The sequence below is a fragment of the Aulonocara stuartgranti genome (genome assembly GCF_965226115.1).
Source record: "Aulonocara stuartgranti genome assembly, chromosome: 1".
NCBI classification, from domain to species: Eukaryota; Metazoa; Chordata; class Actinopteri; order Cichliformes; family Cichlidae; genus Aulonocara; species Aulonocara stuartgranti.
Genome location: NC_138939.1, coordinates 20,974,014 through 20,996,861, shown reverse-complemented (window position 1 = coordinate 20,996,861; position 22,848 = coordinate 20,974,014). Strand labels below are relative to the sequence as shown.

The 22,848-nt window shown below is 41.3% G+C and overlaps 1 protein-coding gene across 2 annotated transcripts in view; it reads right to left on the bottom strand.

Annotated features, from left to right (window-relative positions):
• Nucleotides 1-22,848, bottom strand: part of dennd2b (DENN domain containing 2B) — a 55,860-nt gene that overhangs the window by 25,760 nt on the left and 7,252 nt on the right. For both annotated transcript variants that reach the window (XM_082540785.1, XM_082540784.1), the window contains exons 2-4: nucleotides 13,462-13,560; nucleotides 4,513-5,790; nucleotides 2,994-3,139 (exon numbers count right to left, since the gene is read on the bottom strand). In XM_082540785.1, the coding sequence (XP_082396911.1) occupies nucleotides 2,994-3,139; nucleotides 4,513-5,790; nucleotides 13,462-13,535 (1,498 nt within the window). In that variant the 5' untranslated portion in view covers nucleotides 13,536-13,560. The remainder of the gene's footprint in view (nucleotides 1-2,993; nucleotides 3,140-4,512; nucleotides 5,791-13,461; nucleotides 13,561-22,848) is intronic.

Genomic DNA, 22,848 nt, shown 5'->3' with positions numbered 1-22,848 from the left:
CATCACTGAGCGTTTATAATAAAAATATTGCAGAGTGTGTAAACTGTTTGGGGATTTTTTTGGGTTTTTTTTGTTTTTTTGCACAAGTTTCATCATGAGCTTGCACATCGCACTGACACATTTTCACTGCATTAAATATGTACCGAGGGAGTTGGCAGCTGAACTGGGCAAAGGGCCTGGGGTCATTTGCTAGTGGAAAGGAATTTTGGCTCCTCGACGCGTCCAGCATTTCATACACAAATTATCTCAGACAACAAACCAATGATTTGACTTCTCTCCGGCGAGAAACGCTTCATGAAAATGTAAGAAAATGATGCTTAGCAATTTTTTTAAAAAGCAAATCTGTGACCACACAAAAAATTCCATCCTTACTCTAACATTTGGTGAACTGCCACTTACTGATTACTGATTACATCTATCTGCATCAATAAAGGCATTTCACTGTGGGAGTTCCCACTGCTCCTCTTCGCCCTGCTGATGCCGGATAGCAGAGTGAAAATGCAGATACCCAGTCGATCTCTACAATAAAATTCAACCCGTGCAGCCACATGTTATCCATTAATCTTATTTTCAGGCTCAGTGCTCACTGACTGCTCCCACAGTGGGATTTGTTTTCCACACCCCACACATTTCTACATGAAGCAAAAGCGAAAAGGGGGCGGGCCACCATGCTTATTACAACTTTAAGAGTCACTAAAACATAATAATAATAATAATAAACATCCGACTTTGTCTGCCAAAGCTTCTGTTACAATCAGACTAATGATATGCATTCAGCACCCACTTTATTAGGTACACCTTGCCAGTACGAGTTTGGAGCCTCTTTCACCTTCAGACCTGCCTTAATTCTTCATGTGATAGAGTCAACAAGGTGCTGGAAACATTTCTCTGAGATTTTATTCCATATTCACATGACAGTATCACACATTTGCGGCAAATTTATCGGCCACACATGAATCTCCCGTTCCACCCCATCCCAAAGGTGCTCTTTTGGATTGAGATCTGGTGAGTGTGAGGGGAATTTGAGTACGGTGAACTCATTTTCACATTCAAGAAACCAGATTGAGGGGATTTGAGTTTTGTGACATGGTGAGTTATCCTGCTGGAAGCAACCACGGTCAGCATCAATACTCCAGTAGACTGTCTTGCTCTGTTGATACTAAGGCTACGTTCACACTGCAGGCGAAAGCGCATCAAATCCGATTTTTTTGACCCTATGCGACCCATATCCGATCATGGTATGACAGTGTGAACGGCACAAATCCCATATTTTCAAATCCGATCTGGGTCACTTTCGTATGTGGTACTGAATCCGAAACATATCTGATGTTTTAGAAAGCAACTGCTGTTTGAACGGTCATGTCGCATTAAATCCGTCTTTTACGTCACTGACACAAGACAGACGCCAATTATCAGCGCTCGAGAAGACATCGTGAACGCTTCCTGTCCATCCAGTGTAGATGTTAGTGAAACTGTTGGGAAGACAACGTGAACATTTTATTTGTACTGTATAATCTGCAGATTCTGACAGAAATCTGCAACTATCCTTTGAAGCACAGCTCCTCTCTAAAACAGCAATAAGGATCATTACTTATCATAACTTAAAGCAAAAATTGGGAAACATAAAGTCTGAAGTCTTTATTTTAAGGACCATCAGTCAAACAATATTGTTTGCTCTGGGTCTAAACAGAGTGCGTTGTGTGTGACGTCTTCTTTTGCGCATGCGGGCCGCTTTAATTGAGCATTAAGACCTGCAGTGTGAACGTAGCCTAAGAGGTCCAAAGTGTGCCAAGAAAATATCCCCCACACATTACATCACCAGAAGCAGCCTGAATTGATCCAAGGCAGGGTGGATCCATGCTTTCATGTTGTTTATGCCAAATTGTGAGCCTACCATCTGAATGCAGCAGCAGACATTTAGAATCATTATACCAAGAACCATTTTTCCACTTTTCTATTGCCCAATTTTAGCGAGCCTGTGCCAACTGTATCCTTAGTTTCCTGTTATTAGCTGACAGGAGTGGTTCCCAGCCTGGTCTTCTGCTGCTGTAGCCCATCTGCTTCAAGGTTCAATGTGCTGTGTATTCAGAGATGCGGTTATATATAAATTTCTGTTACCTTCCTGTCAAATTAAAACAGTCTGGACAAAAATCTTCTCTGATTTTTGGCATCAAGAAGGCATTTTCACACAGAGAACTGCTGCTCACTGGATATTTTTGTCTTTTTCGGACCACTCTCTGTAAATCATAGAGATGGTTGTGTGGGAAATCCCAGTAGGTCAGCAGTTTGTCAAAAACTCAGACCAGCCTGTCTGGCACCGGCAACCGCGCCTCGTTCAGAGTCACTTAAATCACCTTTTATCTCCATTCTGATGCTCAATTTGAACTTGAGCAGATTGTCTTGGCTATGTCTACAGATCTAAATGCATCGAGTTGCTCTCACGTGATTGGCTGATTATATATTCGCGTAAATGAGCAGTTAAGCAGGTGTACCTAATAAAGTGGCCAACAAGTGTAACTAGTGGAGCTAAAACTTTTTCACATGATTTGGGTGTCCTTGCCTTTGATTTCCTTTATAGTACCTGTATCATTATATGTTTGGAGCAAACCGATTTGAAGATTATAATTAATGCCTCAGCTGTCACATTACTCTTACAACAAATTTGTATTTCCTTCATAATTCATATGTAACCAGACACCTGTTGTAAAAAAAAATTACCATGGACAACTTCCCTAAAGACCAAGATTGCGTATAAATTGCCTTTTGTTGTCTCAACATAAGTTCAAAATACAAAAATATTCAGTTTACTATCACAGAGGAATAGAAAACATGAAAAATAAATGCAAATTCAAGACACAAGAACCAGAAAAATGTTGTATGTCTTACTTTGAAAGGTGACTTATACAGTAATACAAATTACAGATCAACGATCTGAAGATCAGTTAATGTTTACATCTTGTCTTGTTTACAGTGTACTGAGCCAGTGTGCTTACCTACTATGTCCTCATAGGCATTCTCCTCTAAAGTGCTTTTGGAATTGGGTCGGCTCCGTGCGTCTGTGGTCAGTGCGCCATTCTCCGTGGGCGAGGACGGATATGAAGACGGCAAGCTGGCAGCATCCTCCGACTCACACGACTCTCTAGAAGAAGATAAACAATTTGAAACAGACCAAGGTGCTGAGGCAAAATTACAAGGAGGACAAGTCAACACGAGCCAGTGTCTTACTCAGAGCATGTCAACACGTGATAGAGGACAGAAAAAGTGCAGGTTGTATTAAAATATAATCCAGACAGCTGGCCCTACTTCTAAAATGCACTACTTGTCAGCTGGAAGAACAGAAACAGGTGGTTAAAACACTCCTAGTGCTGATAAGCGCATTAAAGTCAGCGTTTGTCCTTTAAAAAAAACCCTAAATCAGAAGAATTAATGTTGAAATAAAAGGATCATGCTCCGATCACCGAAAAATTCTAGATAAGTCCAAAGTAAACATGAAGATATCTTACTATTCCTGCGTGTTGTCTGCACAGTGTAAAGCACATGCCACATGTCGAAGCACTGCACAAACTGTTAGCGGAGCTACATCGGCGCAGGGATCTACAGTACGGTCAAGTCGCGCCATCGACAGCTTGTGGCTATAAGCTCGGTCTGAAATTGCTTGAACCACAGGAATGTTAAACACAGAGTCACAGGGATGAATGTTTAAGGATTTCATGCCCGTTTCACACACGGGGATGATCTGGACAGGCCCGACGCTCACAAAAAACAACTGAGGACTTCTGATAAAGAGGATTATGAAAGAGTTATAGGAGCAGACCTTTTTTATGGGCCTGCATACATTTCTGGATAGGATCTGGCATTTCAAATCCTCTGTCAAAGTATTATTTTTCAGTGGCAACCTTAACAGCTGATTCAAGAGCTAAAACAAACTCAGGACGTGCAGCAACCTTGCAAACGGACACACTGATGAGAAGCCTGTTGAGCTTCATCATCAGCGAAGCAATTAGCCATAATGAACAAGCCTAATTTCTCACAAGGCAGTCAAACATGTTTGATGAGTTATCCTCTTAAAGGAGATGAAGCCAGAAACTAGGTCCAATGCCAAATTATAACATACCACAGAAGTTTGTCATTTAAACTGTCAAGTTTGCAGAGTTTATTAATGTACAGACTGGGAATGGTAAATGTGCAGTTAATTCAAAATCTGTAAACTACCTGTATAGCTCCAAGATGCTTTTTAAAATATTTTTGGGGATGTTACATGTGGTATGCATGTAGTTGGAATATGCAAGATCCACAAAATATTACGTTTTTATTACACTGTAAGTGCATGCCAGGTTTCATACTTTCTCCCTAGCCCTTCAAAAACTTCCTGTTTTAAAGTGGTTCGTCCTGTTCACTCAAAACTCCAGACTGTAATAATAAAGCATCGTATTGTGTGGTAATGTACAAGTTTCCTGTGCTTATACTTGTGTGATTACAGACACAAAAGCAGGCATTTGATTTTTGCCTCACCTGTCCCGGATTCTGATGGGGGCACTTCCTTCGGTCTTTGCCGTTCGTGTCGTGCTGGGTGCAGGGGTCGAGGGCAGCGGCGGCGGAGACTCAGAGGCTCTGTCTGGAGGTAGTCCATTGGTCGACGATGCACCCTTCTGGTCTCGATTGGCGTCGTATTCAAAAGTGCGTTTGGGTTTAGGTAAGGGGTTGACTGGTGTGCTAACAGAGTTCTTTTGGCTCGGTGGTTCTGGGCTCTCGGACCTGGCTGAGCTCACACTAAACCTTTGTCTGAGTTTAGAGAGCTTGTCGGGCACCAAAGCGGTGTCCGGTTCAGTGTTCACTGAACAAATGCTGCTGCGCTTACTGGTACATGTGCTGTCCAGGTCGTCCCCTATCACAAAAGACTTTTGTCTCGTCTTATCCGGCGCGTAGCAGTTACTCAGGTAACGTGGAGGGGGTGGGCTGGGATTCTCCTTAAGGGCTTGCTCGATCTTTTGTATCCTGTTGAGGACCGCTGACGTCTCTTTGCGAGTAGACAGGGAGCGCACGAACGGTCCCGTAGAGTCTGTCTTGCCGATCCTTTTCTGGAAACGTCCGTTTTTGTCTGGAAATCCTTCCTCCTCCTCCGTCTCTGTGAAGGAGCATTCAGAGAATGCCGTGCTCATCCTGCGAACCCCCTTAAAGTCAAAAGTCTTCTCGCTGCAGGGAGAAGACAGCAGGCTCGGGCAGCCCTCGCTACTCCCTATGCGCTCCCCTCCTCTTTTGTCCAGACACAAGCTCATCCTAGGCAGAGACACCCTTCTGCACTCCCATTCTGAGATCTTCTTGCGGATTGTGGCAGGAGGGACACCTGTTGCTGAAGAGGTGAGAGAGAGGGCGCGCTTGTGGCCTTGGTAAGAGGAAGGTCCCAGTGAGAGCGTGCTCCAGCTCAGTGTCCTACCATTAAGTCCATCTCCTGGAGCGAGATCCCCTTGTTTCTCCTTCTGCTCCTGGGCGCCCTGACTTTCCTGACAGGACTTGGTTTGAGCTGGAGGCTTGTAGATGGAAAGCCTGTTCTCCAGGCAGCTGATGCTCTTTGACTTGGTTAGACGCCCCTGGCAGTCAGGCTCACTTGGGAGAGATGCACCGCTGCACAGGCTAGCTGTCTTGTTATTCCATCCACCGCGTAGCAGAAACCTGCCGTCAGTTCTGACGTACCTGCTCTGCTTGCCAGAGTTCTCACTGTCGCTGAGGAGCGGCTGCTGGCTCTGCCGCTGGCTGGCAGAGAGAGCAGGACACGGTGATGTAGACTGGCACCTGAAACAAGGCGGAGAGAGGTGTGAAGAAAATTTACATTTAAAAAAAATATTTCAGACTGACAGATGGTAACAAACCAGTGTCATAAAAGGTGCCAACAAGTCCGCGTGCAAATGTGGAACAGATGGGAGAAAACTGTAAAGAATCAGCCGAAAGATTTGAAATCATTTCCGAGATCAAAGACAGCATGAAAACCTGAGCCACGTATTTAGAATAACCACACTAAAGTATTCTGTCTCTGGCAGCGCGGGATTCAAATACAGGCCAAAGGAAATACAGACTACATTAAAACGCCACTGCGGATTTTTCCACATAATCAAAAAAAACTTGAGGAGAATCAGTTTGGACCTCACACAGAAAGGAGCATGCCAAGCGAGATTTATCTTACCTGTGAAAGTCTCGCTGCTCCGCTCAGGTGCACAAAACTTTTGCTGATCCTTGCAGCTAAGTGGTACTAGGTGCTACTGTGTTCTCGCACTTACTGCAGACTCTGCAACCGTTTACCTCACACACACTATCACACACACACACACCTTTTCTCACAGTGCTCACCCGCTTTAAGATTTCCACAGAGTGCCAAATTTTCCACTTAACAGCAGTTTAACCTACCACTCATAGCACATCAGGAGCTTTGTCATGAGCTGAAAGGTGACTAACTCTTGTGAAAGTGAAGTGTTGGGAAGATCTGATGTCATAGCCATGGTTAGAATAACAAGAGCTATGGGAGGAGGAAGCTGAGGGCTGTGGACTATGATCCAACAATGCAGGTTGGGACAGATCCGACTTCACGCCTATCTGCCCATCCCTGGTTTCACTCTTCCTACTCCAGGGTGGAGAAACTTATACAAAAGCTGGGGGCTTGGTTGCTGAAGCCATGGAGGATGCATCTCATCTTACTTGCTTTGAAGGTGTACTGTATGAGAAATGAAGACATGACCTCACATCTGCAGAGTTTTAATGGTAGTTTCCAGAGTTACTCTGGAGTAAACTGAATGATTAATAACGCTAACACTATTTTCATCATAAGGCTGAAATGTCAGTGGAGACAAAGGAAATATGACCAAATATGATTCTATAGTCCTTTAAAAGCAGGATCCCACTGACATCTGGTCCTTCACAATTTACAGTAATTCTCATGTTTTAATATATGAGGATAAGCAGCCCCTATTCAATTTAATTTAATTCAATTCAATTCCATTTTGTTTACAGCGCCAAATCACAACAACAGACCCTGTAGATCCTACGATAATACATACAGAGAAAACCCCCTATGTGCAAGCACATTGGCAACAGTGGGAAGGAAAAACTCCCTTTAAACAGGAAGAAACCTCCAGCAGAACCAGTATCAGGGAGGGGCGGCCATCTGCCGCGACCGGTTGGGGTGAGAGAAGGAAGACAGGATAAAAGACCTGCTGTGGGAGAGAGCCACAGATTAATAACAAATGTGATTCAATGCAGAGAGGTCTATATTAACACGTACTGGGTGGGAATGGTGAATGAAGAAGAAATACTTAATGCATCATGGGAATCCCCCAGCAGCCTACACCTATTGCAGCATAACTAAGGGAGGATTCAGGGTCACCTGGTCCAGCCCTAACTATATGCTTTAGCAAAAATGAAAGTTTGAAGCCTAATCTTAAAAGTAGAGATAGTGTCTGTCTCCCGAATCCAAACTTAAAGCTGGTTCCACAGAAGAGGGGCCTGAAAACTGAAGGCTCTGCCTCCCATTCTACTTTTAAATACTCTAGGAACAACAAAGTAGGCCTGCAGAGCGAGAGCGAAGTGCTCTAATAGGGTGATATGGTACTACAAGGTCATTGAGATAAGATGGGGCCTGAATATTTAAGACCTTGTATGTGAGGAGCAGGATTTTGAGTTCACTTCTGGATTCAACAGGAAGCCAATGAAGGGAGTTTTTAGGACACCCTGATAATAATGAATTACAGTAGTCCAGCCTAGAAGTAATAAATACATTTTCAGCGTCAGTCTGAGACAGGACATTTCAAATTTTAGAGATACTGCGCAAAAAAAAGAAAGCAGTCCTACATATTTGTTTAATATATGCATTGAAGGACATGTGCTGGTCAAAAATGACTCCAAGGTTCCTCACAGTGTTACAGGAGGCCGAGGTAATGCCATCCAGAGTAAGATCTGGTAAAAATTGCATTTCCAAGATTTTTAGGGCTGAGTACAGAAACCTCAGTTTTATCTGAATTTAGAAGCAGAAAATTAGAGGTCATCCAGGTCTTTATGTCTTTAAGACATTCCTGCAGTTCCTGCAATTGGTGTGTATTATCTGGCTTCATGGATAGATAAAGGCTGGTGTCATCTGCATGGCAGTGAAAATGTATGTATGCTATGCCAGCGATGATACTACCTAAGGGAAACTACCTATATTAGGTGGTTTCCGAAAAAACTGCAGTAGTAATGCAAAAACAAAGTGAGGTTTATGGCTAGTGTAATCTGCAATGGCTGCAATGTTTAAAAAGAATTTCAACTTTCTTTGAAAAAAAACTGTCCTTTTTATTCTTATTATTCCATTTTCTACAGTGCGGGGACAACTGCTACAACACTGAGGGGATCACATTTTTAGATTTTTATTAAAGGATGAATATAACGGGGCTATAACATGACATGGTGCAGTTTTATTTTTGGGGGGGCACTGTCCAAAAGCCTCGAGCCACCCCTCATTGCCTCATATTTTGTTTCCAATGATCCGGACATTCTGGGAACTTTTAAAGTGGTCTTGAGTGATAGCTCTCCAGGCTTTCTTGAGGTCTTTTTAATTTTTCCTGTGGACATTGGTTACTTTTTTCCAGTCCTTGTACCTAACAACTTTCAGAAAAATGCTTTTATTTTGTTAAGCTACTTAACACTGACCTGTGAATCATTCAAGCATAAAGAACGCACCTAACTCAAGAATGTTATGACTACACCTAAGAGAAAACTTAGTAAACAACCAATTTTATATTGTGTCTTTAGGCACATTGTTACAAGCAGCCTGTCACAAAAACACATCATTTGTTCCCATTTCTTTAGTTGAGTCAACAAAAAATACCAACAATTACAGTTTGACAAATATAAAATAGTATTTATACACCAACAAGGGGATTCCCAGAGAGCTTTTAGCCACAAACTTGCATTTCTCAGCATGCTGTGTATTTTCCTAAAAAAATTGAGGAAACTTGGCAACTGGAGGACAAAAGAAGCAGCAGTCCTAAAAAAACAACAACAGATGAACAGTATCTCAAAGTCATGTGCTGAAGAAATAAGGAAAAAATCCATCAAAGGCCTAACACAGGACCTGAGCGATACATCTGGCCCTTCAGTTGATTCATCTACTGTTCAGCAAAGCCTCACCAGAAATGGTCTCAGTAGAGGGATGGCCGTCAATTAAAGAATTCTTAATGAAGGTAAACAGCCAGAAAAGGCTGGGGTATGCCATACACAAGAACTGGACTGAAAACAAGAGGCAACAAGTCTTACAGGTTGGGGATCTTCTCAAAATTGACTGAATAGTAATGAATGCAAAAAAGTACCATCAGATTTTGAGCCACCAAATGGAAGCATCTGTCTGGCAAAGGATCCATTTTTCAGCATGACAATGAACCCAAACCCACTGCCGGTGTAGTATAAGAATATCTGGATAAATTGGCCTCCCCAGAGCCCGGACCTCTACATTAATGAAGCAATGTGGAGTCATCTTGACAGAGAACAGAAAAACGGCAGCAAAATACAAAGATGAGCTTTGAATGTCCTTCAAGAAGCCTGGAGAACTATTCCTGAGGACAACTGAAAGAAATTACAAGAAACCTTGCCTATGTTGAAGAATAAAGGTTATCATACCAAACACTGACTTTCAAGATTGTTGGAAATATAAAACCTCTGTTTTTGTCATATATATTGTATTCCCATGTATGCTTGCACATTTGTGCACCTATTATGTCTGCACCTATTTCCCAAACCAAAAAAAAAAGCCAAATAGACCCCATGGTTTCATGAATACAATCCTTTTAAAGCACTGATGTTAATCAGCAGTCAGCATGTGTTGCAGTGTTTCAGTGGGGAGCTGTTGAAAAGAATTTGTCTGGGAAATTAAATTCCTACTGCTTTCCTGGCAAAACTCCGATCATAAATTCTGCCAAGGACTACGTCTGCCACAGGAACCTAGTGAGGGAACAGCATCTCTGAAGCTAAGTATCAACTGGAATGTTTTAGTAGCAACCAGACCAAACACTCAACAATGCAATCCTAATACCACTAGCAGTGCAGTTTATTGAGTTAATCATGACACTATTCATTTTCTCCCTGGGGTTTTACTTTGGGAAAGATTGGAAGTGCTGTGTTTCCATGCCTAACAATGATTCCACAATGTGACAGTAAACAAGCAAAAACAAGATGATCTGGGAGAAAACACTCACGCTGGCTTCATGCTGGGCTTTCAGAACATCTTAAAGAGAGAACGCAGCATAATTGTGCACAAACTGCTGTGTCTTCACTCTGACATGTCTGAACTGATTTTCACCCCTCATCCAAGAGGCTTTTTCAGTTCTAACACGAAAAGATGTCCCAGGTATTTAAACCCTAGTGGAGAAAGTCCCAGGAGGTGCTTGTTGACCCACTATTAATCATGTGTGCATCGTATGCACAGCTCTCGTCCCACAGCATTTCATTCAGGCTGAGGTCATTGTAACCCTTGATTTTATTCTTTTTCAGCCATTCTATTGTCAATTTGCTGCTGTGTTTGGGATCCTTGCGCAGTTGCATGACTTAATTTGGGCCAAGCTTTAGCTGTCCAACAGATGGCTTCACGTTTAACTCTAGAATACTTTGGTATGCACAGGAGTTCATGGATGACTCAGTGACTGCAAGGTGCCCAGGTCCTGTCGCTGCAGAATGCGCCAAAATCATCACCAATCCCCCACCGTGCTTTGTTTGGATTTTCACCAAACATGGAGCTGTGTGTTATAGCTAAACATCTCTACTTTGGTCTTTTCTGATCAAAGCACAATGTTCCAGAGATTGTGGTATTGTGTAAACACACACCCCAAGGCTCCAGACCAGGAGGCTGGAGAAACATCTGCTTTTATAACGGTGTTCACACTTGCTGATGATCAGTTTTTCAAGTGCATTTGATTATCAGCACCTGGTTGTTATTTACTCTCTTCTTTCCTATCAAAACAGTGAGGGTGTACTTAGCTTTCACAGGTCTGCACAGAATCCTGTGAAAACTTCCTGTCTTCACACGCCACTTGACAGCTTCATATTATTTCAGTTGTAAACATAAAATAATACGAGTATAAGAATAATATTAGAAAACCAACTGACCTGTAGTCTGACTTTGAAGACCTCTAAATTAGATAGTCAAAACGTTGTGCTGAGCTTCACCTTTTCTATCAGATTTTTGCCTATTCAAGGCTTTGGGTGCTTTAAGAGTTGTAAAAATAAGCCCAGTTTAGTCAGCTTCAGATGGACTGGCCACACATACAGTACTCTACAAAGAGCTGAATGCCAGTCACAACCTGGCCTCTGGCTCTTACTCAGGCTTCCAGGGCATTCCAACCACAAGCCACTTCCCGTTACTGACCAGGATGGAGAATTCAGCCTGTTCCCTAAACTTATAGCTCCGCATGTGCCGACTTTACCAGCTCTCTGTCAATTATCAGTGCGTAACACCTAAATATGGCAAATGTGTACCAATGAAAACAGTGTAGTAGTCTTCACTGTAGTCTTGCAGGTCCATGTCCATTCAGAGTACAACATCAGACGAAGATCCTGTATTTGGACAAGTTTCCAGTTTCAACTCATTTTAATCGAGACTTTGCCCATGTGCTGTTGCATATTAAAATGCTCCCCTCCTGGGGCTTCACAGTTAAGCACAAGCATAATTTGTCCTAGAAATTTATCCTTGGTTAATTTCATACGTCAGTGAGAATCCATTGAATAGCACATAAATCTTCTCCATCTGTTAAAACATCTGGCTGCATCTCACGAGCTTTAAATATGATCTTAAAGAGTCTTGTGTAAGACGAGTCCCTGAGGACTACCAGCTGCCAATAATAACAAATACTTTTATTAAGAGACGCAGGTTAAATGGACAAATGGGGTGCAAGGGGGATGATGAGAAAGCTTTGTGCTACTGCGATCAGTGTTTTACTTACAATGACTAGTTGCGAATGTTTACTATGGAGAACAGTGTGTACACAGTAATACCTAAAATTTGTTATACTAGATTTATGACACTGATTTAAATCCTAAGTACCCACTGAGACTTGTACCCTCATAGAAATCCCAGCAACACCACCTCAACTGTGCTGGATTTGTTTGATAGTAATAAACATTCAGTATATTAGATTAGCACAAGAAGAATCCCTCTGTTGTGAATGTATTTAGCTTAACAGTACAGACATACGATATTTCTCTCATTTTAATTTGTGCTCGCACTCAAAAGTCTGCAAATGTTCTCCTCTCTGTTGTTCAAGACTTACTCAGTTTCACTCATGAATTAAGGATGCAGCCACATCAGCACATAAGTATAAACACAAGGAATGTCACACACTGCACCGGGGATTCGATGCAGTACCACAAATTATGCTTTATGTGGTTTTCCATTTGCATTAGGCCTGATTGAAATGAGCAGCTACAGAAACCAGCTCCATTAGGTTACATTATAATTCTATGTAAGAAATGCTCTCTTCTGTGTGTCTTGCTTCATCAGAATGAAAAATGAGAAAAGGAATAGAAATCAGCAACATCCCTGGGAATCATTAACTATATAAGAATAATAGAAACCATGGATTTAAAAAAAAAATGCTGTTTAAAATCAGCTATGGCAGAGTCGTGTAACAGCTTCAACAAAGACAAAAGGGTCGTTCTTCAAATATGTCCAATTTTCAGGATACCTTAAAAATGTATTTCTTTTTCTAATGTTTAAATTTAGACCACAGTATCATATAAATTCATGAATTGACATGAAAACATGCCAGTTGTTTGTTTTTTTTAATCTCTTTTTGTACATTTACTTAAAGACCACGTGTGGTGGTTTTTTTGTCACACTGCTTAAAGGCATTTATAAAATATTATTTCTACAGTCTCTTCAGCACATGAAGAAAAAGAAGAATGCAACAAATCAGGAGATAATAAAGCTGATTTATTATTTATTAGGTTTGTTAAAAGTATGCATGTGCAGCCATTTATTTGCTGCAATACTGAAAATATTTGAATTCTATATATTTCAATTTATCAACATATGAAATACGACACATTTTATTTGATGTGACAGGAAATGTGACTCAGAGGGGCTTTTGACAAATTTGACAGGATCATAAAGAATTATATTTTACAAAGCATTTGTAAATGAGTTTTCCCGCAGTATGTCACTGTCACTTCTCGACATGCTGACACACGTTTCAGCTCAGTATTCAGTTCAGGGCTGAATGGGGCACTTGTCCAGGAAACAGGATCATACTTGCAAAAGCTTTGGAAGCCTTATCATGACTGACAATCATTAGTTGTTTTTTTTTACATGAGTGAAAAAAATAGGAAAATATGGATAAATTCGAGCAGTGGATTTGTTTGTCTTTCAAGTCGAGTCATTTGGTCACTTTGAAACCACTTAATGCTCCCTGAAATGCACATACCCAAGCCCACCCTGTCCAACATGTCACTGACCTGTCAGGGACGTCCCGAGGAGCTTTACCTCCTGCAGCACGAGGTGCAGCCTTTGAACTCTTGTTGGCAGTCATGTTCGTCTGCAAACCACCCGCTCACCTACAACACAGGGATATCAAACATTTAAACATGGGTTTTATACGGAATATTAAACCATTTATATTGTTTGTATTTGTCGTGAATATTTTCAGGATATAGAATCATAGAGCTAAAAAGCTTATTTTAGTTGCTCTCTTATTCCCAAGGAGTCGCCACGTCAGATGACTCTGCAAATTTTCATACTGGTCCTGCTGCAACCCTCCCAGGGACTTGTGTCCCCTGCCGGTCTCAAGCCAGAGATCTTTTGCTAAGTGAGCATATTAACCACTACACTAAGGAGCCACATAACAAAACACAAAGCTAACAGAAGGCAACACTAACTCTACTGATACAGCACCTCTCATGTACATGTGCAGCCAAAAACAAATGAATAAACAGATACAACATAGCAGTTCTTTCATCTGTTGTGGTTATGGGTCTATATAACTGTAGTATCAATGTGTCAATGCAAGGTTTTGAAACAGCAGCTGTTACTATTATCCCCCATCAATGGTAGCTTTACTACTATTGCATCTGACAACTTTTCACAGTTCGGGCTAATAAAGAAATCCTACAGAGTTTTCCATTTCACCCCATCTGCCATCTTGAATCTCCAGTGTAAACACTGCAGATGACTTTCAATAAACTGAACGTAAGTGGCATAACTGACAGAGTATGTAGACAGTATTGTGCTGGAGAAGCCCCGGAGCTCCCGGCACAGCTGTGGGGTTTTTACACCTAGAAAAATTTCCTTTCGGAATCAAAGCATACGGGTATACAGTGCTGCCAAAGAAAAAGCTAAACTTCTATTTAGCAAGCTCTTTATAAACATTATGAATCATATATAAATACATATATTCACATGTGCTACTCTGCTGATACTAACATTAAAGGTTGAGTTCAAACAAAGTCCAGAAAACTAATTTAGCTTACTTATTTCTAGAATTGAAAAGAATACAGATTTTTTTAAAACAAAGTTAATATTTAAAGACTCTCATAACGCTTAAACTCATATTTGAAACCCATCTGTTGTGCATAGGGTGGAGGTCAGGGTGGATAGATGGGTAGGCAAACCCTCTTAGCAAATAAAGTGCTAATTGCTTACTCACCATATTGTACACATAATACTATAGGTCTATTTTTGGGGAAGGAGTGGGGCTCTTTAGTTATTATTATGCTAGGACAGGAAAGCTGTGAGACAGAGCAGAGGAAGCCACACGGCAGATAGGCCCGGGCAGATTCCAACCAAGGTCTCTGCAAGAGTCTTACGGGCTATGGATTACCCACAGTACACAACAGACATTCAGGGTCTGCTATTTTAACCCACATCCTAATCTTTCCATATGCTCTTCATGCTTTGCCTAATTGTAATCAATGGCTCATACTCAAGCAGTATGTCTGGTATCACACAAACATATTTACCACCTTTCACGTCTAAAATAAGTGAAAAGAACATAGCAATGAAAATACTATTGAGCGTGTAATTGTTTTCATCCTAAACAACCCTCTCTTTATAACACTATGAAACGCTGATGTAGCACTGAAACTGTTAAGTCGTTCTTCCTAAAACATTTACTCAAGTTTGTCAAAGCAGTTAGTTAAAGCCTCCCTTCAAACTGAGGGCCAGTGCCCCTGAAAGTGCAGCAATGAACCTTTCAAAAAGGCTCAAAGCAATTGTTCTGGTGCATGAGGAGGTCAAATGGAGATCCCTAGAGATCAGAGTTGGAGGATAGGAGGGTGCTTGGCAGCATGACTTGTTTACAGGAAGCTGTTGTATGAAGAAGCCAGCCAACCAGTAGTGGAGCTGATTCCTATAGAGACAGATGAGAAGAGAGAGGGAGCATTCCTGCTGTCAGCTATTTCCTGTGGATTGTGGACTGGGCTAGAACGACGAGGCATGCATCGTTATTTTCATCCAACACAAAGAACGATTTTGCCTTGTCCTGTATACGACTCCGCCAGTGCTGCAGCTCCTCTGTGAACCATAAAACCGCAGAGCTCAAAGTAAAAACAGAACATTAGTCCCAAAATAGGAGGGAAAATGTGGAAAGTTGCATCTATTTCCTGTCATCCAAATAGTTACGTAAGATTCATCATAAGCATCCACTCACATGCCTCGGAGAGAGACAGAGTCATCAATCAACATGCTGTTTGATCTAAAATTAGAGAAATTCTCAAATGATTTCTACAAATCACATGTCCGGCATCGAAGACTATCCTAATACGCGTGTAACTATCTAGACTGATTCACGATGGACTAAACAACGATAAAAATGTAAGAAATCATGCTTGACAGGAAAAAAAGGGACGTTGAGAAAAACATTCAGAGAACTTGAGAAATAAAATCTTTCATCTTATTCAAAATTTGACTAAGTTAAATTAGGAAGCATGAATCCAGAGACACTGGCAGCTGTGTAAATATGATTTATACCTGATTAAAATATGGTGAGTTTGGAGATGATATTCACTCCACTCTCTTCTCTCTGATTTGATCTCTAACACCTTAAAGAAGCGCAGAAATAATTTCTTTAACATCATTATTACCTTATGTAGCTAACTTAGAATCAATTTTAATCTGTGTAAATTTATTGTTTTCATTTTTTTTGGACTCAGAAAGCTATAATCACAGAAATGGGTCACAGAGGCCCAAGATGGACATTTCAGTGTAAACACCAAGGCGTTAGCCAACTGACTTCCTGAGGTCTGATACCATCTCTCTACACAAAATTACTGGCTGTAAACAACCACTTCTAAGAAAGCTCTAGAGTACCTTTAAAGTGCATTCAACCACATTCAATACAACTTTTCTCTTGAGATGTCAGAGCCAAGGGCAAGCTAACGGTCAACAACTGACGAAACACTTGACATCGCAGAGTGTTAAAATCTTTGGGGTTTTACGGGGTTTGGAGGCAGGACACAAAAAGGCACACTTTAGCCTGAGGTTGCTGTCCTGTTGTTGTAAAAACACAATTCTTCTGTCTCCATCTTTCTCCCTCCGTGTCCACTCTTTTCACCCACACGTCCCCGTCTTGCTTTTTCAGATGTTTCTTTCTAAAGGGTTTGTTAGGAGGAACTTGGATATGTGAGGATGGAGGAAGTCTGATAATGAAAATGGGGCAAATTTGTCATTAAGCAACATAACACAAAACAAAGCTGACTTGACTAACCCTGACGTTTGTAGTGCATTCCTGAATAAGTTGAACTCTTAACTTCCAAGTTCCAATTAGGAATTTCAATCTGGAATGTCCCCTCAACTAGGATTTCCAACCTGACACGTCAGAGCAGCCCTAGCAATCCCAAGATAGCAACTCAAGATAGCGGTACTGAACGTAAACAGGAGTAAAACGGTAAAACTTTTCTCAAATGGCACTGTTCTGTATCCGTGACTCACTAAATAATCCATACGCAGAGCAGTGACTGACACTGAGGCTCTATCCATGAATATACTGTAGCGGTATTTTTAAGCTCAATAAAATAAGTATTATGTTGTATTGCTAGCGACACTTGAATGCCTCTATCTTGCTAAGAATCAAAACAAATCTTGTTTTCCCGTGCCTTTTCCTGAACGTTCTCCAACATCTGAATTCCGAGGTATCTGGAACACAGCATTACATCAGGGGTGTCAAACATAAGGCAAAAGGAGAGTGTGGAACTGCTGAATAAAGCAGCAGTCTAAAGATCACATGTAGGCCTGAACCAGCCTGCAAACTATCTTAATCGAGCTCTCTGCAGAGGGGAAACCGAACAATCTCACAAACCCCAGTAAGAAGCAGCATTAACCATTAAGCTAAATAGCCTTGAGCTGGATGACTAGACAAGAGTTTGTACTGTTATTCATCTTTTTTCCAATTTTTCCTATGAAGCGGTGCATAACTGACAACTGACAAGATAAAGGTTCATTTAAAAGCTGTATACCATTAAAATAGTTTTTTTTAAGTAATAATATTTTAATTGTAACTTGTAACCAAGTTACCAGTCAGCTTTTTTTCTTTTCTTTTTTTTGCTTGTCCCGTTTGGCTCTTTTGCCATCAGAATTATTGTCTAAAGGCGAAGAAAGATGCCCAACGGATTTACTTTACCAAATGGACCATCCCAGCCTTGCCGTATTGGTCTATTTGACTCACCTTTTTTTTATTGTTTATTTTATTTCATTTTTACTTGCTAAATACGGGGACAGATTTGACTGGGGAAAAGAAAGGGGAGAAAGAAAGAGGGAAAGAAAAACAGCGGGGAAGAGGGACGGGGATAAAAGGCAAAAAACAAAAACCAACAAAATAAGCAGACAAAAAATACATATATCGATCACCTGGATCACCTGTTGAGAAAGAAAAAAGAGAGAAGAAGCAGAAGAGAAAAAAAAGAGCAACATAATAAACAAAATCACGATGATCTATGGGAATATAACAGTAAATACTAAATATTAAACATTATTGTGCAGCACATAAGATCGAAGGCGCACAGTGTGCTTTGAGATAGGAGCCGAAAAGGATCTGCTAGAGGGTGTGGGGGGGCCACAGCCCCGTCCTCCAGGGCATGAAGCAGGTATGGAGGAGATCAAAACTCCAAACATCCAGAGGCCCTCAGAACACAAGAGACCAAGGAAGACCAACGGAGGGGCAGCTGCGCCACTATCCCAGAAAGAGTTAAGGAGAGCCCCAGATGAGAGGTCACTCAGCAGCCGCGAAGCAGAAGCCAGGGGGGGTTGCAGTGACGTGCCCGTGAGCTCCGCCGGCAGCCAGCTGTGCCAGAGTGACCGAGCCCCAGGCCGAGAGGCTGAGGGCTCCAGTCAGCTTTTCAATGTGAAGTCCTTTTCTTACTGTAACACTGTATCATGGGCTCATTACAGCGTCATTTTTTGTTTTGTTTTTTTTAATTTAATATTAGGCCTCAATTAGTTTTAAAATGCCAACTTTCCATCTTAAGTAAACATGGGTGGAAAATTATTTACATTTAATAAGACTAATAAAAGTTCAGGGACTGGACTTTAACATCTCTAGTGATGAAGTCTTTTGAAAAGCTCAACAGAAAGGAGATTCTGCAGGAGATGGAGCATAATGATCCACTGCAATTTGCATACAGGCCTTGTAGGGGCGTTGAAGATGAAGCCGTGGTTGAATAAATTTCCTGTATCGTCGTCTGGAAAGGGCCAAAGCCCATGCTCTGCTCCTATTTACTGACTTTTCTTCATCTTTTAATTCAATCCGGCCACATCTGGATTCCCAATATGCAGATGATACGATGACTGTAAGTCTTCTTTATGGTGAAGAGTATTCCCATGGGCCTGTTGTGGGTGAGTTTGCTTCTTGGTGTGATCAGCCATTTTTGAAGATCAACACCCTGAAACTAACAACACCCAGTGCACTCAAAGTCACATTGTTTGGTTTCTGTGACCAATACATTTTGTCTGTTTGTCGCTAGCCAACTTATCATCCTGTTTTACAACACACTGAACCACAATGCACTCTTCTAGCTAGTTAGGCTAGTGTAAGCTAACTCCCCAGGTTCATCCTATATATGGTCACGTCCTGCTTAAAAAAACAAGTCCTATGAGTTTGGCATTTTGTCTACACCCAAAATGCCGCTAGCACATCCATCCTTTATTTACACTATTGTCTCGCCTAACCATGTCGACTAACACATATCCGCATTTCCAAGCAACTGGCCTGCTTCCTCTTCTTTCAAATCTTAGCTTAGCAAAACATCCAGACTTAGTCAGCTAAAAGTTTTTCTTCCTTATTTTCTTTTTTAAGCGCTACTTCTTAATCCCTTTACTTCAACCTCAACGCAGAGATTAAAAACTATCTGGCTGTTTTTGCCTCTGGCATAAAAACAAATCCTGTAAGCCAACGTGTCACTTTTGGATATTCAACACCATCGTCTTAATTAGCTAGCTTTGCCATTTCAGGGTTTTTCCTGGTTCTGTCATGTTCATGTCCAGAAGTATTATGTGATTACATATCAATGACGCATATGTTCCCCCAGCAACAGGAGCATATTGATGAAATGGGACCATGACAGTGTCTCCATTAGACTGTTTGGCCTGGAATAAAAGAGCTCTTTGTGCTCAGTGTGTCCTTGAGAGGGAGAGATGGTTAAAAAGTAAGTCTTTTATCAGTCTGTAGTCTATGTGTGTGTGTGTCTTTTAAAGAGAGTCCACATGTCCTTGGCACTGTCACTTTTGACATATTATCTGATACATAGTTCTCCCCGCAACTTGCAGGAATGTGCTAATATTTGCATTATCCGTCAGACCTCGGCTGCATTCAAAATATTAAAGTCTGTTCTCAGAGGGTGAAAGGAAGCACAGCAGAGGGGCAGAAACACCTGGAGTCAAAGCCAAAACCTTTGTTCTCATTCAGTGTAAGGCTACACAAATACGCACCTGGCTAAGAGCAATCTTCACGGAACCGCTTAACTTTACGTAACATTTTCATGTTATTATCAAGACTGGCAAACTTTAAAAATATGCATCAGAAGCAGCAGACACAACAGCTTTCATAAACAGAGCTGCCTGCCTCTTGTTTCTCTGCTTTTCTGGTTGACCCGGTTCTCTATTTCTGCTGATCAGCAACCTGACTTCAAGGTTTTTCAAACCACTGCAGAGCTCACAGGCAGCCAAAAACAAATGGGGAAAGGAAGGGTGAAAATCTCTGCGAATTCTCAACTCTTTCCAGACGTCACAACTTGCTGGCAGACATGAGTGCAAAAGCCCACACACTGATCCACACCATTGTTTCAGTACCTCCTGAAAGACCAGTTTTGTCCCCAGCGGACAAAGTCCGTTGAGCCAATTTGAGCCGAATCATGTCAGCAGAGCAGCGTGGGAGTTGAGGTACAGATACATATTTTCAGAAGGGCACCCAGGATTTGATATTCAACAGGATGAATACACATAAAATCATTTTCACTACATGTAAAGATTGTTTTTAGGCATTTTATAAGCCAACCATGATGGGAAAGCAAAAATTCCCATCTGAAACTGAAAACCTGAAGTATATATGTGCATTGTGTTCATAGTGAGACTCTCTGGAGACCCATTTGAGACTCTAACGGCCTCTATCTGTCTATGTAAAAGAAACCCACCAAGGTCAGTGCTACTGGCAGTTGCACATACCCATACCTATATAATTACACTACCACATGTTTTGCCATGCTGCCACTGTAGCTCGATTGTCCAGGTGGAACCAATACTTCTTTTTTTATCTCTGTTTTTTTTTTCAGGGCAATCATGGCATATTTTCTCCTTGTGGAAAAGATGAAAACCCCTTCTGTATAACCTAGATATGAGCATGCACAGCTGCAGAGGCAGGCATGTGGAAAACAGGCTTATGTCCATCTGAGCTGCAGCGGGGAGGTGGGGGGGGGGGGGTGAATCTGTCACAAAGCTGACCTCCAACAGAAAAGTCTTTGACTTTTCCAAGGACACAAAATGTGCTCTTGTTTGCCAAATTCTTAAAGCTTAAGTAAACAGAGAAAGAGATTAGCTTTACTAATACCTGCGTGGTTCATTTGTTCTCCTATGAGTCATTTCTCAGAATCTATCAGTTTTATGCAAATTAAAGGAACAGTCGAGTCTAGAAATCTCATTTTTCTAAAGACTGTTTCACGGTGTTGCGCAGTTTTGGAGATCTCAGCTGTAGAGATGTATAACTTCAAGGGTTCTTTCCTTGTAGTACTCAAAGAACCAAAAAAGTGCATTTAAAATATTCTGCAGCAGTGTCTCTTTCCAGAAATCACAGCCCTGTTGCTCAATAAATCCACAAACCTTGTTTTTTACCAATACACACCGACCGAGACTATCACTCTGCGTGAGCAAATGTTCATCTGCCCACCACGGGAGACTCAGTCTACTGACAGCGTGACACTAATCACTAATCAGCCGCCCATCCTCGGCTGAACCGTAATGTTACCCAATTACTAACAGACAGCCAAAAGAAAGCAGTTCTTACATGAAACAGTTCATAACAAGCTATATGGATTTCTTTATTTTCTCCCATGTTGGACGAGGGCCAGCAGCATGACCACTCATTCATAACCCAGTTTCCACTGTTCATACACTTTCTTTTCCCATCACTAGTTATAAAAACTTAAGAACAGCTGGCACTGGATTCTTTTGGCCATAAATGTGATGTTTCCCCGAACTTCACCGCACAGTTTTAGTTAGAAACAGAACAAATATGAGCTGTTTGTGGAGCACTTAAAATATGTGGATCAAATTACCCCCTTTTTTTAGGCTTCGCTGATGAACAAATCCTGAAGAAAACAACTGGGCTCCCATTGATTACACTGGCATTAGCACTCTTGACTTAAAGTAGCCAGTGAGTTAATTAATATAACTGGACGTGATCTCATTAGGGGAGTCATTACGCATGTGATGACTGAGACAGATAAAGACGTTCCTCGGCTTTAGCTGTTTTGAGTTCAATAATCTGGAAACTCAAGTCAATATGTGCTGATTAATGGCACTGGGAAAATTATGCTCCGAGTCAAATTCACTAGCAATTCATTAAAGATTATAGGCTGTCTACTTTATAAGGAGGCTTTGTAAATGCAGCGCTTGCACCATTTATTCTGAGTATCAACAGGTTGTGACAAGTGTTTAAGAAATGAAAACACAGCTGAGAGTGTGTGTACTCCAGACATCCAACCCGAGCGCTGCTCGTATCTCAGCACGCAACTATACATGACAAATGTAGCCCCTCGAATAAATATAGTCAGGACGTCTTACGGCATGATAACGTCTACATGATGATGTTTTGTTACCCTGACATGGCATGCAAAATCCTATTAAAACATTACGACCCATTAACTATACAGCCCAGGGGGGCGCTTATAAACGGTTACATATAGAGGTTAAGTTACACAGTAGCTTGAGGCTTAATTTTTACTTCACATGAAATAGCTTGAAAAATATTTTGGATTTTTATTAAAAGACAAACAGAAAAAGGCTGTAACCAAAGTCTTTCTAAAGCTTTGTGGAAATCCTGCACTTGTCATCTTTAATGAGAAAAAAGAAAAAAGCACTATTGAACCAGAGGCACTGTGAGTGGGTGAGAGGAAGTGTAGTCGTGTTGGCACTGCAGCTGGAGAGAGCTTGAGAAACTTCCTAGGAAACCTTAAGACACACCAGTCGTAGATTTCTTTTGGTAAATGCAAAAGGGATTAAGCTTAAGGCAGTTTTACACTGTGCAATTCTGGGCAGCCCCAGAGGAAAGACGACTAATATAAATGAATCACGATGGCATCTTTGGTTTGGCACATGGAACGGTGAGTGTCACTACGTTACGCTGTAAAAGAGGTCCATAGCTG